Source organism: Narcine bancroftii, chromosome 10 (genome assembly GCF_036971445.1).
Source record: "Narcine bancroftii isolate sNarBan1 chromosome 10, sNarBan1.hap1, whole genome shotgun sequence".
NCBI lineage: Eukaryota > Metazoa > Chordata > Chondrichthyes > Torpediniformes > Narcinidae > Narcine > Narcine bancroftii.
The window spans coordinates 10687641-10709610 of NC_091478.1; the positions used below are offsets into that span (position 1 = coordinate 10687641).

Sequence of the window (21970 nt, forward strand, 5' to 3'; positions counted from 1 at the left end):
TCCTTATGTTTTCCATAATTACCCCTTTTATCTCATTTATCCTTTATGATTCCATATCCCTTTCCTTAGTAAAGACCGACGAGAAGAACTCATTTAATATTTCCTCCATCTCATTTGGATCTGCACACATTTGTCCGCTTTGATTCTCTAATGGGCCAATTTTATCCTTCACTCTCCTTTTTGTATTCACATATTTGTAAAAACCCTTAGGATTTGCTTTCACCTTGCTCGCTATAGCCACCTTGCAACAATGCTGCAGCACCAGTGACTGGGGCTTTAATTTAAAGGAAGCTGCACCAAGGGCCTGACTGGGACACTGGCGCAGAAGTGAGTTGGGTTGTCAGTGCGAGGGGAGGGGGGTTAATTATGATGGTGGAACAGTTAGTGCAACACTGGTACAGCTCCAGCAACAGGGGTTCAATTTTAAATTTTATAAGAAATTATTAAAGAAGACTATGATATCAGAAATGAGCTTCTCTTGATTAATCTTCAGGATAATTTGTCAGGGGAAGACTAGAAATAAAACACATCTGTGATCAAACCAGTTTCACTGAGGAAGCACATTGTTATACATGCCTAGCTGCAAAATAGTTATTTTTGTTGCTTATATCATCCTCACTGAGCATGGATGATTTCTTTTGAAGTAAATAATCTTTAAGTGGAGTTGGTTTACATGGGTCAGCCCAACATTGTGGGCTGAAGGGCCTATACTGTGCTGAAATGTTCCATGATATGTTCCGAAGCAATGTCACCAAGAAGATGCCAGGGACCATAAATGAGGTTGTTTTCAATGATCAATCAGCATCATTCCTTTGTTTTAATATTTAGAACATTGAATATAGAAGAGACCTTCAGCCCTCGATTTGAGGAATGGAGAGAAAAGAATGGAATCCTTACAAGGGAAAAGGTGTAGTCGAGGTAGCTGTGGGAATTAATGGGGTTTGTAGAAGATTAATTTACATGTCTAATATGCCTCAATTCCTAATTTTTCTTGCATCTCATTTGAAAGAAGTATTTTTTTAAAACCTCACCGTCATTCATGGGCCTGGAGTGGTAGTTTGCAGTGAAACCACGTCTGGTTACATTGGAATCTGATCGAAAGTAAATTGTCATACTGTTGGATGATGATGTAAAGGTTTCATTTGGTTCATGGCAGAGTTTGGCCAGCAAGTCAGAATGGATTGTAGGTCCATCATACAATGCAATATAATCGTATGAGCAACCTGATGTAGCTTCAAGGCTGTCAACAGAATAAGTAGGTCAAGACAGGAGGCATAATAAATATATTTATATGAAAAAACAGCCAATCTCTGCTACCCAGTCCTTCCACACCATTCCGTCAGCATATCTGCCCTTGCACCAAATTTAACATGCGTACCTGAAAAATCACTCTTGACCCTTCCAGTTTAATGAGCATTTGCTGGACTATAAACTTGCCTATTTTTTAAAATAGGCTGCTTCCTCTCTAGATTTACAGATGTTCTTTACCTTTCCACCCTCTATTCAGATAGTTTTGGTTACCTAATGAATAAACATCTTGATTTTTAATCCATCGTTGTAATGTAATCTACCATAGATTTACTAAGTCACAGAAGGAGGCTGTGTTCAAGCTGGTATTTGTACAGTCATGCCCTTGGTTCCAATCTTCCCCAATTTCATCCATTCCAAAAAAAATGTTTCCTCATTTGCCTGGCAATTCCTTTCTGAGAGTCCACATTGACTCTATTTCCACTGATTTTGCAACTACCTGTAATGAGATCCGATCAAAAACAAACAGTGCTTAAAAATCTATTAATTCACTGAACCTGTTGCCCAGCACTTTGAATATCTATCCCTGAATCACCCCCTTCATGGGAGTGTTCTCTATCAATTTAAAATGCCCAAACATTTAAAATGCCCAGATATTTAGAATGATCCATCTTTATTTTTGTTCCAGATTTATTTCATTCTATAAATTCTCGAGCTATTTATCATGACTTTCGAACTCCTGTCTCCACCTAGTAGGCCAAGACTCAAAAGAACAATTCAGTAATTTAGAATTCATGCAACGACACCACCTTTGATATGATAATCCTTAAACTGTGAGTGGCACAGTTGACTTAGCAATTAGTGCAATGCCTTTACTGCCAAAATGTTTGGCCTGGAAGTCAGCCTGAAGAAAACTGAGGTCCTCCATCAACCAGCTCTCCACCATGATTACCAGCCCCCCCCACATCTCCATTGGGCACACAAAACTCAGATCGGTCAACCAGTTTACCTATCTCGGCTGCACCATTTCATCGGATGCAAGGATCGACAACGAGATAGACAACAGACTCGCCAAGGCAAATAGCGCCTTTGGAAGACTTCACAAAAGAGTCTGGAAAAACACCCAACTGAAAAACCTCACAAAGATAAGCGTATACAGAGCCGTTGTTATACCCACACTCCTGTTCGGCTCCGAAGCATGGGTCCTGTACCGGCATCACCTACGGCTCCTAGAACGCTTCCACCAGCGTTGTCTCCGCTCCATCCTCAACATTCATTGGAGCGCTTTCATCCCTAACGTTGAAGTACTCGAGATGGCAGAGGTCGACAGCATCGAGTCCACGCTGCTGAAGATCCAGCTGCGCTGGGTGGGTCACGTCTCCAGAATGGAGGACCATCGCCTTCCCAAGATCGTGTTATATGGCGAGCTCTCCACTGGCCACCGTGACAGAGGTGCACCAAAGAAAAGGTACAAGGACTGCCTAAAGAAATCTCTTGGTGCCTGCCACATTGACCACCGCCAGTGGGCTGATATCGCCTCAAACCGTACATCTTGGCGCCTCACAGTTTGGCGGGCAGGAACCTCCTTTGAAGAAGACCGCAGAGCCCACCTCACTGACAAAAGGCAAAGGAGGAAAAACCCAACACCCAAACCCAACCAACCAATTTTCCCCTGCAACCGTGTCTGCCTGTCCCGCGTCGGACTTGCCATCCGCAAGTATCTGGACATCATGAATATCAGCTAATGGAAGTGGCAACGTTCACTTACTCTAAGTCAGTAAACCGCACTTTTATTACTTGGCTTGTGTTCGCTCTTATGTACCAAATGCATTCAGCATTATTTGGATGAGGATTCGGAAAACCAGGACTGAAAACAGATCCATATGCATCACTAAGATATCCTCCACATGAAACACCTGGGATCATCAGGGAAATAAATCAGTTTCATAAATACAATTTATAGTAAAATAAACAATGTTTTGTTATTCCTACAACTGTTCCTTTGATTCGTTGACCCGGACAGATACTCTTCATTGCAATACATTTCTAAAGTTTTTCGTCAACGTGTCCTGCTATTCATTTAACTGAACCTGGGAAATGAATATTCGTGTACACGCAATGACAGTTCCTGATCATATCAAACCTTCTCTCCAAATGTTTGTGCTATGGCCAATTCTCACACCCCTTCCGGTGTCCTGGTGGAGTGGAGATGATTCAAAAGAGAATAAATTCCTCTTTTAAAATTATAGCCACTGACTGAACTGCGCAGCTTTGCCACGTTGTAAGACTCTCATAGGTGGCAAAATAGCACACATCCAATGTTGGCCTTTTATTATATGACAATTGACATCACTGCAAATGTCTCCGTGTTCTCTAATTATTTCTGCCTCACATACCCAGAGGGAACCAACCTTCATAGTTTTGAAGAGCTATGTCGTTTAACAAAATTCTCGATTACAATTAGAATTTCAACATCATTACCATCAAAGTTTTTGACTATTTGGGTCATAAGGTGTTTCGAAAGGCAATTTAAATGGCCACAAATTTCACTTCCTAATTTTCAATTTCACAAAACTCACCATTCTTGATGGGAAGAGTGTGGTAGATTGCAATGAAACCCCGTCGGGTTACACTGGAATCTGATCGAAAATAAACTGTCATGCTGTTGGATGATGATGTAAAAGTTTCATTTGAATCGTGGCAGAGTTTTGCCAGCAAAGAGGAACTTGTTGAAGGTCCATCATATATTGCAACGTAATCATAGGAGCAACTTGATGACTCTTCCAGTCTGTTAAGACAATGATCACAGTTTGAAAACCAATTCTGGTTTTATTTAAATTAACATTTCAAAGAATCTCACAATGATGAAACTGAGAAAGTCATTTTGTGCAAATGAAAGAACACAAACACTGTTCCACACGTTCATAATCAGACCTTCTAAAACATGCATAACAACATTTTCCTTTACCCATAATACAAATCAGTGAACTCATATCCACATATCAAACCTACCAATACCTACACTTAACTAAACTCAACCTTTACGAACAGTCCCGCGTAAGGAGCTCATTCCTTTCCCTCAATTCCTCTGTCTCTATCACAGCTGCTCCCAGGATGATGTCTCCTATTTCAGAACATCTGAGATTTCCTCCTCCTTCAGAAACTGTTGTTTCTACGCTTCTGCCATCATCTCAGCAGTTCCCAAAATCTCCTCTTTTTCCCATACACATGACCTGGATCCTTGCGACCCGAGCTGCAATTAGGAGGAGATTCACTTTGTCCTCAACTCACAACAAGTTCTGCCATCTACAATCTGATTGTATGAACAGAAACATCATTCAATGCTCTCCCTTCTCCACTCTCTGCAGGGACAGGTGCCACAAGGACGCCCTCATTGACTCATCCCCTCCCACTAATCACACCCTTGTTACCTACCCCTGTGTTGGCAAAAAATGTTGCAGTTGTGCCCACAACTCCTCCCTCACCACCAGTCAGGGCCCCAAAGAGTCCTTCCAAGTAAAGTGACACTTGTATTGTGAATTTGCAGGGGTCATCCACTGCAGCCGATGCTCCTGTTGTGGCCACCTCAAAATCAAAGAGGCTGAACACAGGTTGGGACATTATTTCTTTGAGCACTTTTGCTCTGGCCACTGCAAAACTCGGACCTCCTCGTAGACAAACATTTAAATTCCACACACAAATCCCATTCCAACTGGTTGGCAGATCAGGGAGTTATTACTTGCAAAGCAACTCCAGACGCAAATAACAAGAACCACACCCAATATTCCAACTGGGCAATCTCCAAGCCGACGGCATTAACATCGACCTCCATCATGCATTAAACCCCTCCCCTGAGCATCACTCTTCCCCCCCAACTCCTTCCTCCAGCCCTCACCCCCTTTCCTTATCTCTGTATTCATAGACACTCCCTCCCCATCACCTCACTTTTATTTCCTCTTCTGCCCTCCCACCTGTATCCAGCGATTACCTGTCCTCTTTCCCCTGCCCCTTTCTCCCACCTCCCTTCTCCATCAACCCTCTTTCCTTTTTATTCAGCTAGCTGCCTGCTATCTGCTCTTAGCTGGACAAAGGTCTGAGGCCTGAAACATTGAATCCCACTTCATTCCCATAGACGCTGCAGGACCTGCTGATTTTCTCCAGCATTTCTGTATATTTCACTGAATTATCTACCTGGCATCAATTCTTAGTATTTAGCACTGACTGCTTCATCCCTAAACATATTTATTTGGCATGAATATTATTGAAGATATTGTTGAATTCTAATCAATAAATTCCTTACGCTCTAACTCATGATATTTATTTCAGGTTATAATGTGTTCCGGCAGATATCAAAGCAGTAAATTCTTTAATCCTTTGCGATTGTCAGTTTACATCAGTAGATTCCACTTTTCTGCCCATTCGCCTCATTCGTGAAATTAAATTTTTCGATATTGGACCATAACTTATGAAATCCCATGTTGCTACACTGTTTAAATCCTTTTATCACACATCCTTACAATAAATATTATTTATCTAATTAAATGTATGTGCCAGAGTTAATCTCCTATGTGGTCAGAATTTATTATCACTTATTATGATCAATATTCCAGATTTATTTTATTCAATGAATTCCTCAGCTGTCACTATATGTGTCAAACTTGCGTCTACACCACATTTCTCCAGACAAGTCCAGACTCTTGCCGATCATTGTTTAAAAATTCATGATTGTCCCCATATCTAGTTCAAGTACGTACATATTCAATGAGCAGACATAATCATCACTTATAAATGGAAATTACGGGCAGGATCACAACACCCGTCATGAAAAAAAACGCTAAATACATTATTAATCATTGTTGATAGTGAATTTAGAATCATGGATATCGAGCACAGTCAACTATGTTTTGTGAAAGGGACAAAAGATAGGATTGTTCAAAGAATTCGTGCCTTGAATGAATTCAAACCATCTACTAACGCAGTTAGTTAACGGTATCTAGCCTGACATGACTTGTATCGTAAAATGAAGGTCAAATCATCTTCACTTACTCAAATGCAATAAACCGCAGATCAATTATTTTGCTGCCGTTCTCTCTTATGTACCAAATGCAGGCTGCATTATCTGGATAGTTGTCTGGATAACCAGGACTGACGACAGACCCAGAGGCACCACCAAGGAATCCTCCACATGAACCACCTGTGAACAATAAGGAAATTGGTAAGTCTAGATGGGACACTAAAAGGGAAAAAAAAGCTATTTCTTTTGGTCCCCCTCACAGTGTTCGTTACCAGCTTTCCTGATTTCACAATTTTTCATCACATTGAGCTTCTCCGGCTGCCAGTCTATCTCTCCTCCCTGCCTTATGCGACTGTTGATCTTACGGAGTCTATGCATTAAATGTTCATGACCTTCCAATGGCATTTCCTGATCTTCCTGCTGTTTAGAATTGGTTGCAGTGCCCAGATTAAACATAATTTCCCTCTGTATTTAGTCTGGGAGCTGTGACAATTTCAATACTGATATGTTTGCCCTCCTGCAGTTGAATTCATTGGCAAGATAATTAAATCTAGGAATTCTAATTTCCTTAAACCTCATACACTGCCAGGGCAGGAAGTAAGTATCAGATATTAAGCGATGTTCAGTGAATGTTCATGCCCTTCCTGTGACAGTTTCTGACCTCAATGAATCTTTATAATATCTCCCTTTCTAACCTGGGTACTGCAGCCCATTCTATCACTTTGTCCTGTGCCCTGCCAATGTAGGGCAGATTCAAGAGAAGAAACACTGGGAATTTACTATTATTTTATGACACCTTGTGACTGGACCGAAGAATGTGCCACATTGTAAGCCGCTCTTCAGAGGTGTATTTACATGGTTAGCGTACCGGTTAGTACAACGCTATTACAGCGCCAGCAGTTTGGGTTCAAATCTCCCACTGTCTGTGGTGAGCTTTTATATATCCTGGTGGGTTTCCTATAGATGGTCTATGAAGTATTAGGTTAGTCAGTTCACATGAATATAATTGTGTTTTTTGCGCACATGATCCTCAAGGGACTGTTGTATCTCTCAATTATGTTTAAAATTAAATGTTGGCCCTTTATTGTACGATCATAGCCATTACTGTAAATGTTCCTGTATATTCCAATTATTTCTGCCTCACATAAACAGGGAAATATATCCGTTCACAAAGATTCTCATCTGCAATTAGAATTTCAACACAGCTTTGTATTTTTAAAACTTTTATTGTGACAAAGAGTTTTCCAGGTAATATCGTTTGTAACTTGCTCCTCTTCCTTGAACAAGTATTTTAACAAAACTCACCATTGTAGTTGTATACAGCGCGGTAGTTTGCCACAAATCCGCGTCTTGTGACACTGGAATCTGATCGAAAATAAATAGTCATGCTGTTGGATGTAGATGAAAAGGTTTCATTTGAATCGTGGCAGAGTTTTGCCATCAAAGAGGAACTTGTTGAAGGACCATCATATATTGCAACGTAATCATAGGAGCAACTTGATGACTCTTCCAGGCTGTTAAGACAATGATCACAGTTTGAAAACCAATTCTGGTTTTATTTAAATTAACATTTCAAAAAATCTCACAATGATGAAAACATGAAAATCATTTGTGCAATTGAAAGAACACAAACACTGTTCCACACGTTCATCATGAAACCTTTCAAAACATGCATAACAACATTTTCCTTCACCTATAATAAAATTCAGTGAACTCATATCCACATATCAAACCTACCATTTCCTACAATTAACTCAGCTCAAACTTTACGCACTCTCCCATGTAAAGAGCTCATTCCATTCCCTTAATTCCTCTGCCTCTATTACAGCTGCTCCCAGGATGATGTCTCCCATTACAAAACATCCAAGATAACCTCCTCCTTCAAAAAGCATTGTTTCCACGCTTCTGCCATCATCTCAGCAGTTCCCTAAATCTCTTTTTTCTGTATACATGACCTGGATTGTTGCGACCCCGAGCTGCAATTAGGAGGAGATTCACTTTGTCCTTAACTCCCAACATATTATCCACTGCATGTTCTGCCATCTACAATCTGATCATATGATCAGAAACATCAGTCACTCCTCTCCATTCTCCATTCTCTGCAGGGACAGGTGCCACAAGGACTCCCTCATTGACTCATCCCCTCCCACTAATCACAGCCTTGTTACCTACCCCTGTGTTGGCAAAAAATGTTCCACTTGTGCCCACAACTCCTCCCTCACCACCAGACAGGGCCCCAAAGAGTCCTTCCAAGTAAAGTGACACTTGTATTGTGAATTTGCAGGGGTCATCCACTGCAGCCGATGCTCCTGTTGTGGCCACCTCAAAATCAAAGAGGCTGAACACAGGTTGGGACATTATTTCTTTGAGCACTTTTGCTCTGGCCACTGCAAAACTCGGACCTCCTCGTAGACAAACATTTAAATTCCACACACAAATCCCATTCCAACTGGTTGGCAGATCAGGGAGTTATTACTTGCAAAGCAACTCCAGACGCAAATAACAAGAACCACACCCAATATTCCAACTGGGCAATCTCCAAGCCGACGGCATTAACATCGACCTCCATCATGCATTAAACCCCTCCCCTGAGCATCACTCTTCCCCCCCAACTCCTTCCTCCAGCCCTCACCCCCTTTCCTTATCTCTGTATTCATAGACACTCCCTACCCATCACCTCACTTTTATTTCCTCTTCTGCCCTCCCAACTTTATCCAGCGATTACCTGTCCTCTTCCCACTGCCCCTTTCTCCCACCTTCCTTCTCCACCAACCCTCTTTCCTTTTTATTCAGCTTGCTGCCTGCTATCTGCTCATAGCTGGACAATGGTCTGAGGCCTGAAACTATGAATCCCACTTCATTCCCATAGACGCTGCAGGACCTGCTGATTTTCTCCCGCATTTTTGTGTATTGCACTGAATTATCTACCTGGCATCAATTCTTAGCATTTACCTCTGGCTGCTTCATCCCTAAACATATTTATTTGGCATGAATATTATTGAAGATTTTGCTCAATTCCAATCAATAAATTTCTTACGCTCTAACTCATGATTTTTATTTCAGGTTGTAATGTGTACCGGCAGATATCAAAGCAGTAAATACTTCCATCCTTTGCGATTGTCGGTTCAATCAGTAGATTCCACTTTTCTGCCGATTCGCCTCATTTGTGAAATTAAATTTTTTGATATTGGACCGTAACTTATGAAATCCCATTTAGCTACACTGTTTAAATCCTTTTATCACACATCCTTACAATAAATATTACTTATCTAATTAAATGTATGTGCCAGAGTTAATCTCCTATGTGGTCAGAATTTATTATCACTTATTATGATCAATATTCCAGATTTATTTTATTCTAGGAATTCCTCAGCTGTCACTATATGTGTCAAACTCGCGTCTCCACCACATTTCTCCAGACAAATCCAGACTGTTGCCGATCATTGTATAAAAATTAATGATTGTCCCCATATCTAGTTCAAGTACGTACATATTCAATGAGCAGACATAATCATCACTTATAAATGGAAATTACGGGCAGGATCACAACACCCGTCATGAAAAAAAACGCTAAATACATTATTAATCATTGTTGATAGTGAATTTAGAATCATGGATATCGAGCACAGTCAACTATGTTTTGTGAAAGGGACAAAAGATAGGATTGTTCAAAGAATTCGTGCCTTGAATGAATTCAAACCATCTACTAACGCAGTTAGTTAACGGTATCTAGCCTGACATGACTTGTATCGTAAAATGAAGGTCAAATCATCTTCACTTACTCAAATGCAATAAACCGCAGATCAATTATTTTGCTGCCGTTCTCTCTTATGTACCAAATGCAGGCTGCATTATCTGGATAGTTGTCTGGATAACCAGGACTGACGACAGACCCAGAGGCACCACCAAGGAATCCTCCACATGAACCACCTGTGAACAATAAGGAAATTGGTAAGTCTAGATGGGACACTAAAAGGGAAAAAAAAGCTATTTCTTTTGGTCCCCCTCACAGTGTTCGTTACCAGCTTTCCTGATTTCACAATTTTTCATCACATTGAGCTTCTCCGGCTGCCAGTCTATCTCTCCTCCCTGCCTTATGCGACTGTTGATCTTACGGAGTCTATGCATTAAATGTTCATGACCTTCCAATGGCATTTCCTGATCTTCCTGCTGTTTAGAATTGGTTGCAGTGCCCAGATTAAACATAATTTCCCTCTGTATTTAGTCTGGGAGCTGTGACAATTTCAATACTGATATGTTTGCCCTCCTGCAGTTGAATTCATTGGCAAGATAATTAAATCTAGGAATTCTAATTTCCTTAAACCTCATACACTGCCAGGGCAGGAAGTAAGTATCAGATATTAAGCGATGTTCAGTGAATGTTCATGCCCTTCCTGTGACAGTTTCTGACCTCAATGAATCTTTATAATATCTCCCTTTCTAACCTGGGTACTGCAGCCCATTCTATCACTTTGTCCTGTGCCCTGCCAATGTAGGGCAGATTCAAGAGAAGAAACACTGGGAATTTACTATTATTTTATGACACCTTGTGACTGGACCGAAGAATGTGCCACATTGTAAGCCGCTCTTCAGAGGTGTATTTACATGGTTAGCGTACCGGTTAGTACAACGCTATTACAGCGCCAGCAGTTTGGGTTCAAATCTCCCACTGTCTGTGGTGAGCTTTTATATATCCTGGTGGGTTTCCTATAGATGGTCTATGAAGTATTAGGTTAGTCAGTTCACATGAATATAATTGTGTTTTTTGCGCACATGATCCTCAAGGGACTGTTGTATCTCTCAATTATGTTTAAAATTAAATGTTGGCCCTTTATTGTACGATCATAGCCATTACTGTAAATGTTCCTGTATATTCCAATTATTTCTGCCTCACATAAACAGGGAAATATATCCGTTCACAAAGATTCTCATCTGCAATTAGAATTTCAACACAGCTTTGTATTTTTAAAACTTTTATTGTGACAAAGAGTTTTCCAGGTAATATCGTTTGTAACTTGCTCCTCTTCCTTGAACAAGTATTTTAACAAAACTCACCATTGTAGTTGTATACAGCGCGGTAGTTTGCCACAAATCCGCGTCTTGTGACACTGGAATCTGATCGAAAATAAATAGTCATGCTGTTGGATGTAGATGAAAAGGTTTCATTTGAATCGTGGCAGAGTTTTGCCATCAAAGAGGAACTTGTTGAAGGACCATCATATATTGCAACGTAATCATAGGAGCAACTTGATGACTCTTCCAGGCTGTTAAGACAATGATCACAGTTTGAAAACCAATTCTGGTTTTATTTAAATTAACATTTCAAAAAATCTCACAATGATGAAAACATGAAAATCATTTGTGCAATTGAAAGAACACAAACACTGTTCCACACGTTCATCATGAAACCTTTCAAAACATGCATAACAACATTTTCCTTCACCTATAATAAAATTCAGTGAACTCATATCCACATATCAAACCTACCATTTCCTACAATTAACTCAGCTCAAACTTTACGCACTCTCCCATGTAAAGAGCTCATTCCATTCCCTTAATTCCTCTGCCTCTATTACAGCTGCTCCCAGGATGATGTCTCCCATTACAAAACATCCAAGATAACCTCCTCCTTCAAAAAGCATTGTTTCCACGCTTCTGCCATCATCTCAGCAGTTCCCTAAATCTCTTTTTTCTGTATACATGACCTGGATTGTTGCGACCCCGAGCTGCAATTAGGAGGAGATTCACTTTGTCCTTAACTCCCAACATATTATCCACTGCATGTTCTGCCATCTACAATCTGATCATATGATCAGAAACATCAGTCACTCCTCTCCATTCTCCATTCTCTGCAGGGACAGGTGCCACAAGGACTCCCTCATTGACTCATCCCCTCCCACTAATCACAGCCTTGTTACCTACCCCTGTGTTGGCAAAAAATGTTCCACTTGTGCCCACAACTCCTCCCTCACCACCAGACAGGGCCCCAAAGAGTCCTTCCAAGTAAAGTGACACTTGTATTGTGAATTTGCAGGGGTCATCCACTGCAGCCGATGCTCCTGTTGTGGCCACCTCAAAATCAAAGAGGCTGAACACAGGTTGGGACATTATTTCTTTGAGCACTTTTGCTCTGGCCACTGCAAAACTCGGACCTCCTCGTAGACAAACATTTAAATTCCACACACAAATCCCATTCCAACTGGTTGGCAGATCAGGGAGTTATTACTTGCAAAGCAACTCCAGACGCAAATAACAAGAACCACACCCAATATTCCAACTGGGCAATCTCCAAGCCGACGGCATTAACATCGACCTCCATCATGCATTAAACCCCTCCCCTGAGCATCACTCTTCCCCCCCAACTCCTTCCTCCAGCCCTCACCCCCTTTCCTTATCTCTGTATTCATAGACACTCCCTACCCATCACCTCACTTTTATTTCCTCTTCTGCCCTCCCAACTTTATCCAGCGATTACCTGTCCTCTTCCCACTGCCCCTTTCTCCCACCTTCCTTCTCCACCAACCCTCTTTCCTTTTTATTCAGCTTGCTGCCTGCTATCTGCTCATAGCTGGACAATGGTCTGAGGCCTGAAACTATGAATCCCACTTCATTCCCATAGACGCTGCAGGACCTGCTGATTTTCTCCCGCATTTTTGTGTATTGCACTGAATTATCTACCTGGCATCAATTCTTAGCATTTACCTCTGGCTGCTTCATCCCTAAACATATTTATTTGGCATGAATATTATTGAAGATTTTGCTCAATTCCAATCAATAAATTTCTTACGCTCTAACTCATGATTTTTATTTCAGGTTGTAATGTGTACCGGCAGATATCAAAGCAGTAAATACTTCCATCCTTTGCGATTGTCGGTTCAATCAGTAGATTCCACTTTTCTGCCGATTCGCCTCATTTGTGAAATTAAATTTTTTGATATTGGACCGTAACTTATGAAATCCCATTTAGCTACACTGTTTAAATCCTTTTATCACACATCCTTACAATAAATATTACTTATCTAATTAAATGTATGTGCCAGAGTTAATCTCCTATGTGGTCAGAATTTATTATCACTTATTATGATCAATATTCCAGATTTATTTTATTCTAGGAATTCCTCAGCTGTCACTATATGTGTCAAACTCGCGTCTCCACCACATTTCTCCAGACAAATCCAGACTGTTGCCGATCATTGTATAAAAATTAATGATTGTCCCCATATCTAGTTCAAGTACGTACATATTCAATGAGCAGACATAATCATCACTTATAAATGGAAATTACGGGCAGGATCACAACACCCGTCATGAAAAAAAACGCTAAATACATTATTAATCATTGTTGATAGTGAATTTAGAATCATGGATATCGAGCACAGTCAACTATGTTTTGTGAAAGGGACAAAAGATAGGATTGTTCAAAGAATTCATGCCTTGAATGAATTCAAACCATCTACTAACGCAGTTAGTTAACGGTATCTAGCCTGACATTACTTGTATCGTAAAATGAAGGTCAAATCATCTTCACTTACTCAAATGCAATAAACCGCAGATCAATTATTTTGCTGCCGTTCACTCTTATGTACCAAATGCAGGCTGCATTATCTGGATAGTTGTCTGGATAACCAGGACTGACGACAGACCCAGAGGCACCACCAAGGAATCCTCCACATGAACCACCTGTGAACAATAAGGAAATTGGTAAGTCTAGATGGGACAATAAAAGGGAAAAAAAAGCTATTTCTTTTGGTCCCCTTCACAGTGTTCGTTACCAGCTTTCCTGATTTCACAATTTTTCATCACATTGAGCTTCTCCGGCTGCCAGTCTATCTCTCCTCCCTGACTTATGCGACTGTTGATCTTACGGAGTCTATGCATTAAATGTTCATGACCTTCCAATGGCATTTCCTGATCTTCCTGCTGTTTAGAATTGGTTGCAGTGCCCAGATTAAACATAATTTCCCTCTGTATTTAGTCTGGGAGCTGTGACAATTTCAATACTGATATGTTTGCCCTCCTGCAGTTGAATTCATTGGCAAGATAATTAAATCTAGGAATTCTAATTTCCTTAAACCTCATACACTGCCAGGGCAGGAAGAAAGTATCAGATATTAAGCGACGTTCAGTGAATGTTCATGCCCTTCCTGTGACAGTTTCTGACCTCAATGAATCTTTATGATATCTCCCTTTCTAACCTGGGTACTGCAGCCCATTCTATCACCTTGTCCTGTGCCCTGCCAATGTAGGGCAGATTCAAGAGAAGAAACACTGGGAATTTACTATTATTTTATGACACCTTGTGACTGGACCGAAGAATGTGCCACATTGTAAGCCGCTCTTCAGAGGTGTATTTACATGGTTAGCGTACCGGTTAGTACAACGCTATTACAGCGCCAGCAGTTTGGGTTCAAATCTACCACTGTCTGTGGTGAGCTTTTATATATCCTGGTGGGTTTCCTATAGATGGTCTATGAAGTATTAGGTTAGTCAGTTCACATGAATATAATTGTGTTTTTTGCGCACATGATCCTCAAGGGACTGTTGTATCTCTCAATTATGTTTAAAATTAAATGTTGGCCCTTTATTGTACGATCAGAGCCATTACTGTAAATGTTCCTGTATATTCCAATTATTTCTGCCTCACATAAACAGGGAAATATATCCATTCACAAAGATTCTCATCTGCAATTAGAATTTCAACACAGCTTTGTTTTTTTAAAACTTTTATTGTGACAAAGAGTTTTCCAGGTAATATCGTTTGTAACTTGCTCCACTTCCTTGAACAAGTATTTTAATAAAACTCACCATTGTTGTCATATATAGAGCGGTAGTTTGCCACAAATCCGCGTCTTGTGACACTGGAATCTGATCGAAAAAGAATAGTCATGCTGTTGGATGTAGATGAAAAGGTTTCATTGGAATCGTGGCAGAGTTTTGCCATCAAAGAGGAACTTGTTGAAGGACCATCATATATTGCAACGTAATCATAGGAGCAACTTGATGACTCTTCCAGGCTGTTAAGACAATGATCACAGTTTGAAAACCAATTCTGGTTTTATTTAAATTAACATTTCAAAGAATCTCACAATGATGAAAACATGAAAATCATTTGTGCAATTGAAAGAACACAAACACTGTTCCACACGTTCATCATGAAACCTTTCAAAACATGCATAACAACATTTTCCTTCACCTATAATAAAATTCAGTGAACTCATATCCACATATCAAACCTACCATTTCCTACAATTAACTCAGCTCAAACTTTACGCACTCTCCCATGTAAAGAGCTCATTCCATTCCCTTAATTCCTCTGCCTCTATTACAGCTGCTCCCAGGATGATGTCTCAAATTACAAAACATCCAAGATAACCTCCTCCTTCAAAAAGCATTGTTTCCACGCTTCTGCCATCATCTCAGCAGTTCCCTAAATCACTTTTTTCTGTATACATGACCTGGATTGTTGCGACCCCGAGCTGCAATTAGGAGGAGATTCACTTTGTCCTCAACTCCCAACATATTATCCACTGCAAGTTCTGCCATCTACAATCTGATCATATGATCAGAAACATCAGTCACTCCTCTCCCTTCTCCATTCTCTGCAGGGACAGGTGCCACAAGGACTCCCTCATTGACTCATCCCCTCCCACTAATCACACCCTTGTTACCTACCCCTGTGTTGGCAAAAAATTTTGCACTTGTGCCCACAACTCCTCCCTCACCACCAGTCAGGGCCCCAAAGAGTCCTTCCAAGTAAAGTGACACTTGTATTGTGAATTTGCAGGGGTCATCCACTGCAGCCGATGCTCCTGTTGTGGCCGCCTCAAAATCAGAGAGGCTGAACACAGGTTGGGACACTATTTCTTTGAGCACTTTTGCTCTGGCCACTGCAAAAAACTGGGACCTCCTAGTAGACAAACATTTAAATTCCACACACAAATCCCATTCTAGCAGGTTGGCAGATCAGGGAGTTATTACTTGCAAAGCAAGGCCAGCCGCAAATAACAAGAACCACACCCAATATTCCAACTGGGCAATCTCCAAGCAGACGGGATTAACATCGACTTCCATTATGCATTAAACCCCTCCCCTGCGCATCACTCTTCCCCCCCCCAATTCCTTCCTCCAGCCCTCACCCCCTTTCCTTATCTCTGTATTCATAGACACTCCCTCCCCATCACCTCACTTTTATTTCCTCTTCTGCCCTCCCACCTGTATCCAGCGATTACCTGTCCTCTTCCCCCTGCCCCTTTCTCCCACCTCCCTTCTCCACCAACCCTCTTTCCTTTTTATTCAGCCAGCGGCCTGCTATCTGCTCTTAGCTGGACAAAGGTCTGAGGACTGAAACATTGAATCCCACTTCATTCCCTGTAGACGAAGCAAGACCTGCTTATTTTCTCCAGCATTTTTGTGTATTGCACTAAATTATCTACCTGGCATCAATTCTTAGTATTTACCACTGGCTGCTTCATCCCTAAACATATTTTTTTTTTTTTTTTTTTTAATTTTTTATTTTTCACACCATAAATCACAATAGCCATGATATACACTTTTTCTTTTTCCCTAAACATATTTATTTGGAATGAATATTATTGAAGATATTGCTCAATTCCAATCAATAAATTCCTTACGCTCTAACTCATGATATTTATTTCAGGTTGTAATGTGTTCTGGCAGATATCAAAGCAGTAAATTCTTTCATCCTTTGTGATTGTCAGTTTACATCAGTAGATTCCACTTTTCAGCCCATTCGCCTCATTCGTGAAATTAAATTTTTCGATATTGGACCGTAACTTATGAAATCCCATGTTGCTACACTGTTTAAATCCTTTTATCACACATCCTTACAATAAATATTATTTATCTAATTAAATGTATGTGCCAGAGTTAATCTCCTATGTGGTCAGAATTTATTATCACTTATTATGATCAATATTCCAGATTTATTTTATTCTAGGAATTCCTCAGCTGTCACTATATGTGTCAAACTTGCAGCTCCACCACATTTCTCCAGACAAGTCCAGACTGTTGCCGATCATTGTATAAAAATTAATGATTGTCCCCATATCTAGTTCAAGTACGTACATATTCAATGAGCTGACATAATCATCACTTATAAATGGAAATTACGGGCAGGATCACAACACCCGTCATGAAAAAAAACACTAAATACATTATTAATCATTGTTGATAGAGAACTTAGGATCATGGATATCGAGCACAGTCAACTATGTTTTGTGAAAGGGACAAAAGATAGGATTGTTCAAAGAATTCATGCCTTGAATGAATTCAAACCATCTACTAACGCAGTTAGTTAACGGTATCTAGCCTGACATTACTTGTATCGTAAAATGAAGGTCAAATCATCTTCACTTACTCAAATGCAGTAAACCGCAGATCAATTATTTTGCTGCCGTTCACTCTTATGTACCAAATGCAGGCTGCATTATCTGGATAGTTGTCTGGATAACCAGGACTGACGACAGACCCAGAGGCACCACCAAGGAATCCTCCACATGAACCACCTGTGAACAATAAGGAAATTGGTAAGTCTAGATGGGACAATAAAAGGAAAAAAAAAGCTATTTCTTTTGGTCCCCTTCACAGTGTTCGTTACCAGCTTTCCTGATTTCACAATTTTTCATCACATTGAGCTTCTCCGGCTGCCAGTCTATCTCTCCTCCCTGCCTTATGCGACTGTTGATCTTACGGAGTCTATGCATTAAATGTTCATGACCTTCCAATGGCATTTCCTGATCTTCCTGCTGTTTAGAATTGGTTGCAGTGCCCAGATTAAACATAATTTCCCTCTGTATTTAGTCTGGGAGCTGTGACAATTTCAATACTGATATGTTTGCCCTCCTGCAGTTGAATTCATTGGCAAGATAATTAAATCTAGGAATTCTAATTTCCTTAAACCTCATACACTGCCAGGGCAGGAAGTAAGTATCAGATATTAAGCGATGTTCAGTGAATGTTCATGCCCTTCCTGTGACAGTTTCTGACCTCAATGAATCTTTATGATATCTCCCTTTCTAACCTGGGTACTGCAGCCCATTCTATCACTTTGTCCTGTGCCCTGCCAGTGTGGGGCAGATTCAAGAGAAGAAACAGTGGGAATTTACTATTATTTTATGACACCTTGTGACTGGACTGAAGAATGTCGCACATTGAAAGCCGCTCTTCAGAGGTGAATTTACATGGTTAGCGTACCGGTTAGTACAACGCAATTACAGCGCCAGCAGTTTGGGTTCTAATCTGCCACTGTCTGTGGTGTGCTTTTATATCTCCAGGTGGGTTTCCTATAGATGCTCTATGAAGTATTAGGTTAGTCAGTTCACATGAATATAATTGTGTTTTTTGCGCACATGATCCTCAAGGGACTGTTGTACCTCTCGATTATTTTTAAAATTAAATGTTGGCCCTTTATTGTACGATCATAGCCATTACTGTAAATGTTCCTGTATATTGCAATTATTTCTGCCTCACATACACAGGGAAACAAACTAAAACTTTGTGGTGTCATATCCGTTCACAAAGATTCTCATCTGCAATTAGAATTTCAACACAGCTTTGTTTTTTTAAAAGTTTTATTGTGACAAAGATTTTTCCAGGTAATACCTTGTGTAACTTGCTCCTCTTCCTTGAACAAGTATTTTAACAAAACTCACCATTGTAGTTGTATACAGCGCGGTAGTTTGCCACAAATCCGCGTCTTGTGACACTGGAATCTGATCGAAAATAAATAGTCATGCTGTTGGATGTAGATGAAAAGGTTTCATTTGAATCGTGGCAGAGTTTTGCCATCAAAGAGGAACTTGTTGAAGGACCATCATATATTGCAACGTAATCATAGGAGCAACTTGATGACTCTTCCAGGCTGTTAAGACAATGATCACAGTTTGAAAACCAATTCTGGTTTTATTTAAATTAACATTTCAAAAAATCTCACAATGATGAAAACATGAAAATCATTTGTGCAATTGAAAGAACACAAACACTGTTCCACACGTTCATCATGAAACCTTTCAAAACATGCATAACAACATTTTCCTTCACCTATAATAAAATTCAGTGAACTCATATCCACATATCAAACCTACCATTTCCTACAATTAACTCAGCTCAAACTTTACGCACTCTCCCATGTAAAGAGCTCATTCCATTCCCTTAATTCCTCTGCCTCTATTACAGCTGCTCCCAGGATGATGTCTCCCATTACAAAACATCCAAGATAACCTCCTCCTTCAAAAAGCATTGTTTCCACGCTTCTGCCATCATCTCAGCAGTTCCCTAAATCTCTTTTTTCTGTATACATGACCTGGATTGTTGCGACCCCGAGCTGCAATTAGGAGGAGATTCACTTTGTCCTTAACTCCCAACATATTATCCACTGCATGTTCTGCCATCTCCAATCTGATCATATGATCAGAAACATCAGTCACTCCTCTCCATTCTCCATTCTCTGCAGGGACAGGTGCCACAAGGACTCCCTCATTGACTCATCCAATCCCACTAATCACAGCCTTGTTACCTACCCCTGTGTTGGCAAAAAATGTTCCACTTGTGCCCACAACTCCTCCCTCACCACCAGACAGGGCCCCAAAGAGTCCTTCCAAGTAAAGTGACACTTGTATTGTGAATTTGCAGGGGTCATCCACTGCAGCCGATGCTCCTGTTGTGGCCACCTCAAAATCAAAGAGGCTGAACACAGGTTGGGACATTATTTCTTTGAGCACTTTTGCTCTGGCCACTGCAAAACTCGGACCTCCTCGTAGACAAACATTTAAATTCCACACACAAATCCCATTCCAACTGGTTGGCAGATCAGGGAGTTATTACTTGCAAAGCAACTCCAGACGCAAATAACAAGAACCACACCCAATATTCCAACTGGGCAATCTCCAAGCCGACGGCATTAACATCGACCTCCATCATGCATTAAACCCCTCCCCTGAGCATCACTCTTCCCCCCCAACTCCTTCCTCCAGCCCTCACCCCCTTTCCTTATCTCTGTATTCATAGACACTCCCTACCCATCACCTCACTTTTATTTCCTCTTCTGCCCTCCCAACTTTATCCAGCGATTACCTGTCCTCTTCCCACTGCCCCTTTCTCCCACCTTCCTTCTCCACCAACCCTCTTTCCTTTTTATTCAGCTTGCTGCCTGCTATCTGCTCATAGCTGGACAATGGTCTGAGGCCTGAAACTATGAATCCCACTTCATTCCCATAGACGCTGCAGGACCTGCTGATTTTCTCCCGCATTTTTGTGTATTGCACTGAATTATCTACCTGGCATCAATTCTTAGCATTTACCTCTGGCTGCTTCATCCCTAAACATATTTATTTGGCATGAATATTATTGAAGATTTTGCTCAATTCCAATCAATAAATTTCTTACGCTCTAACTCATGATTTTTATTTCAGGTTGTAATGTGTACCGGCAGATATCAAAGCAGTAAATACTTCCATCCTTTGCGATTGTCGGTTCAATCAGTAGATTCCACTTTTCTGCCGATTCGCCTCATTTGTGAAATTAAATTTTTTGATATTGGACCGTAACTTATGAAATCCCATTTAGCTACACTGTTTAAATCCTTTTATCACACATCCTTACAATAAATATTACTTATCTAATTAAATGTATGTGCCAGAGTTAATCTCCTATGTGGTCAGAATTTATTATCACTTATTATGATCAATATTCCAGATTTATTTTATTCTAGGAATTCCTCAGCTGTCACTATATGTGTCAAACTCGCGTCTCCACCACATTTCTCCAGACAAATCCAGACTGTTGCCGATCATTGTATAAAAATTAATGATTGTCCCCATATCTAGTTCAAGTACGTACATATTCAATGAGCAGACATAATCATCACTTATAAATGGAAATTACGGGCAGGATCACAACACCCGTCATGAAAAAAAACGCTAAATACATTATTAATCATTGTTGATAGTGAATTTAGAATCATGGATATCGAGCACAGTCAACTATGTTTTGTGAAAGGGACAAAAGATAGGATTGTTCAAAGAATTCATGCCTTGAATGAATTCAAACCATCTACTAACGCAGTTAGTTAACGGTATCTAGCCTGACATTAATTGTATCGTAAAATGAAGGTCAAATCATCTTCACTTACTCAAATGCAATAAACCGCAGATCAATTATTTTGCTGCCGTTCACTCTTATGTACCAAATGCAGGCTGCATTATCTGGATAGTTGTCTGGATAACCAGGACTGACGACAGACCCAGAGGCACCACCAAGGAATCCTCCACATGAACCACCTGTGAACAATAAGGAAATTGGTAAGTCTAGATGGGACAATAAAAGGGAAAAAAAAGCTATTTCTTTTGGTCCCCCTCACAGTGTTCGTTACCAGCTTTCCTGATTTCACAATTTTTCATCACATTGAGCTTCTCCGGCTGCCAGTCTATCTCTCCTCCCTGACTTATGCGACTGTTGATCTTACGGAGTCTATGCATTAAATGTTCATGACCTTCCAATGGCATTTCCTGATCTTCCTGCTGTTTAGAATTGGTTGCAGTGCCCAGATTAAACATAATTTCCCTCTGTATTTAGTCTGGGAGCTGTGACAATTTCAATACTGATATGTTTGCCCTCCTGCAGTTGAATTCATTGGCAAGATAATTAAATCTAGGAATTCTAATTTCCTTAAACCTCATACACTGCCAGGGC

The 21970-nt window shown here is 40.5% G+C and overlaps 2 protein-coding genes across 7 annotated transcripts in view; one reads left to right on the forward strand and one right to left on the reverse strand.

The window, feature by feature from the left end:
• Window positions 1–21970, forward strand: part of c10h10orf88 (chromosome 10 C10orf88 homolog) — a 63494-nt gene that overhangs the window by 27229 nt on the left and 14295 nt on the right. For all 6 annotated transcript variants that reach the window (XR_011345321.1, XR_011345323.1, XR_011345319.1 and 3 more), the window contains exons 10-14: window positions 6358–6463; window positions 10108–10213; window positions 13858–13963; window positions 17703–17808; window positions 21474–21579. The gene's annotated coding sequence lies outside the window, so the exon portion shown is untranslated. The remainder of the gene's footprint in view (window positions 1–6357; window positions 6464–10107; window positions 10214–13857; window positions 13964–17702; window positions 17809–21473; window positions 21580–21970) is intronic.
• LOC138744071 (scavenger receptor cysteine-rich domain-containing protein DMBT1-like) overlaps window positions 1–21970 on the reverse strand; it is a 46538-nt gene that overhangs the window by 10378 nt on the left and 14190 nt on the right. Inside the window, exons 7-18 of the mRNA XM_069899559.1 lie at window positions 21411–21558; window positions 18934–19142; window positions 17640–17787; window positions 15068–15276; window positions 13795–13942; window positions 11318–11526; window positions 10045–10192; window positions 7568–7776; window positions 6295–6442; window positions 3828–4036; window positions 3017–3164; window positions 1032–1240 (exon numbers count right to left, since the gene is read on the reverse strand). Of these exons, the coding sequence (XP_069755660.1) occupies window positions 1032–1240; window positions 3017–3164; window positions 3828–4036; window positions 6295–6442; window positions 7568–7776; window positions 10045–10192; window positions 11318–11526; window positions 13795–13942; window positions 15068–15276; window positions 17640–17787; window positions 18934–19142; window positions 21411–21558 (2142 nt within the window). The remainder of the gene's footprint in view (window positions 1–1031; window positions 1241–3016; window positions 3165–3827; window positions 4037–6294; window positions 6443–7567; window positions 7777–10044; window positions 10193–11317; window positions 11527–13794; window positions 13943–15067; window positions 15277–17639; window positions 17788–18933; window positions 19143–21410; window positions 21559–21970) is intronic.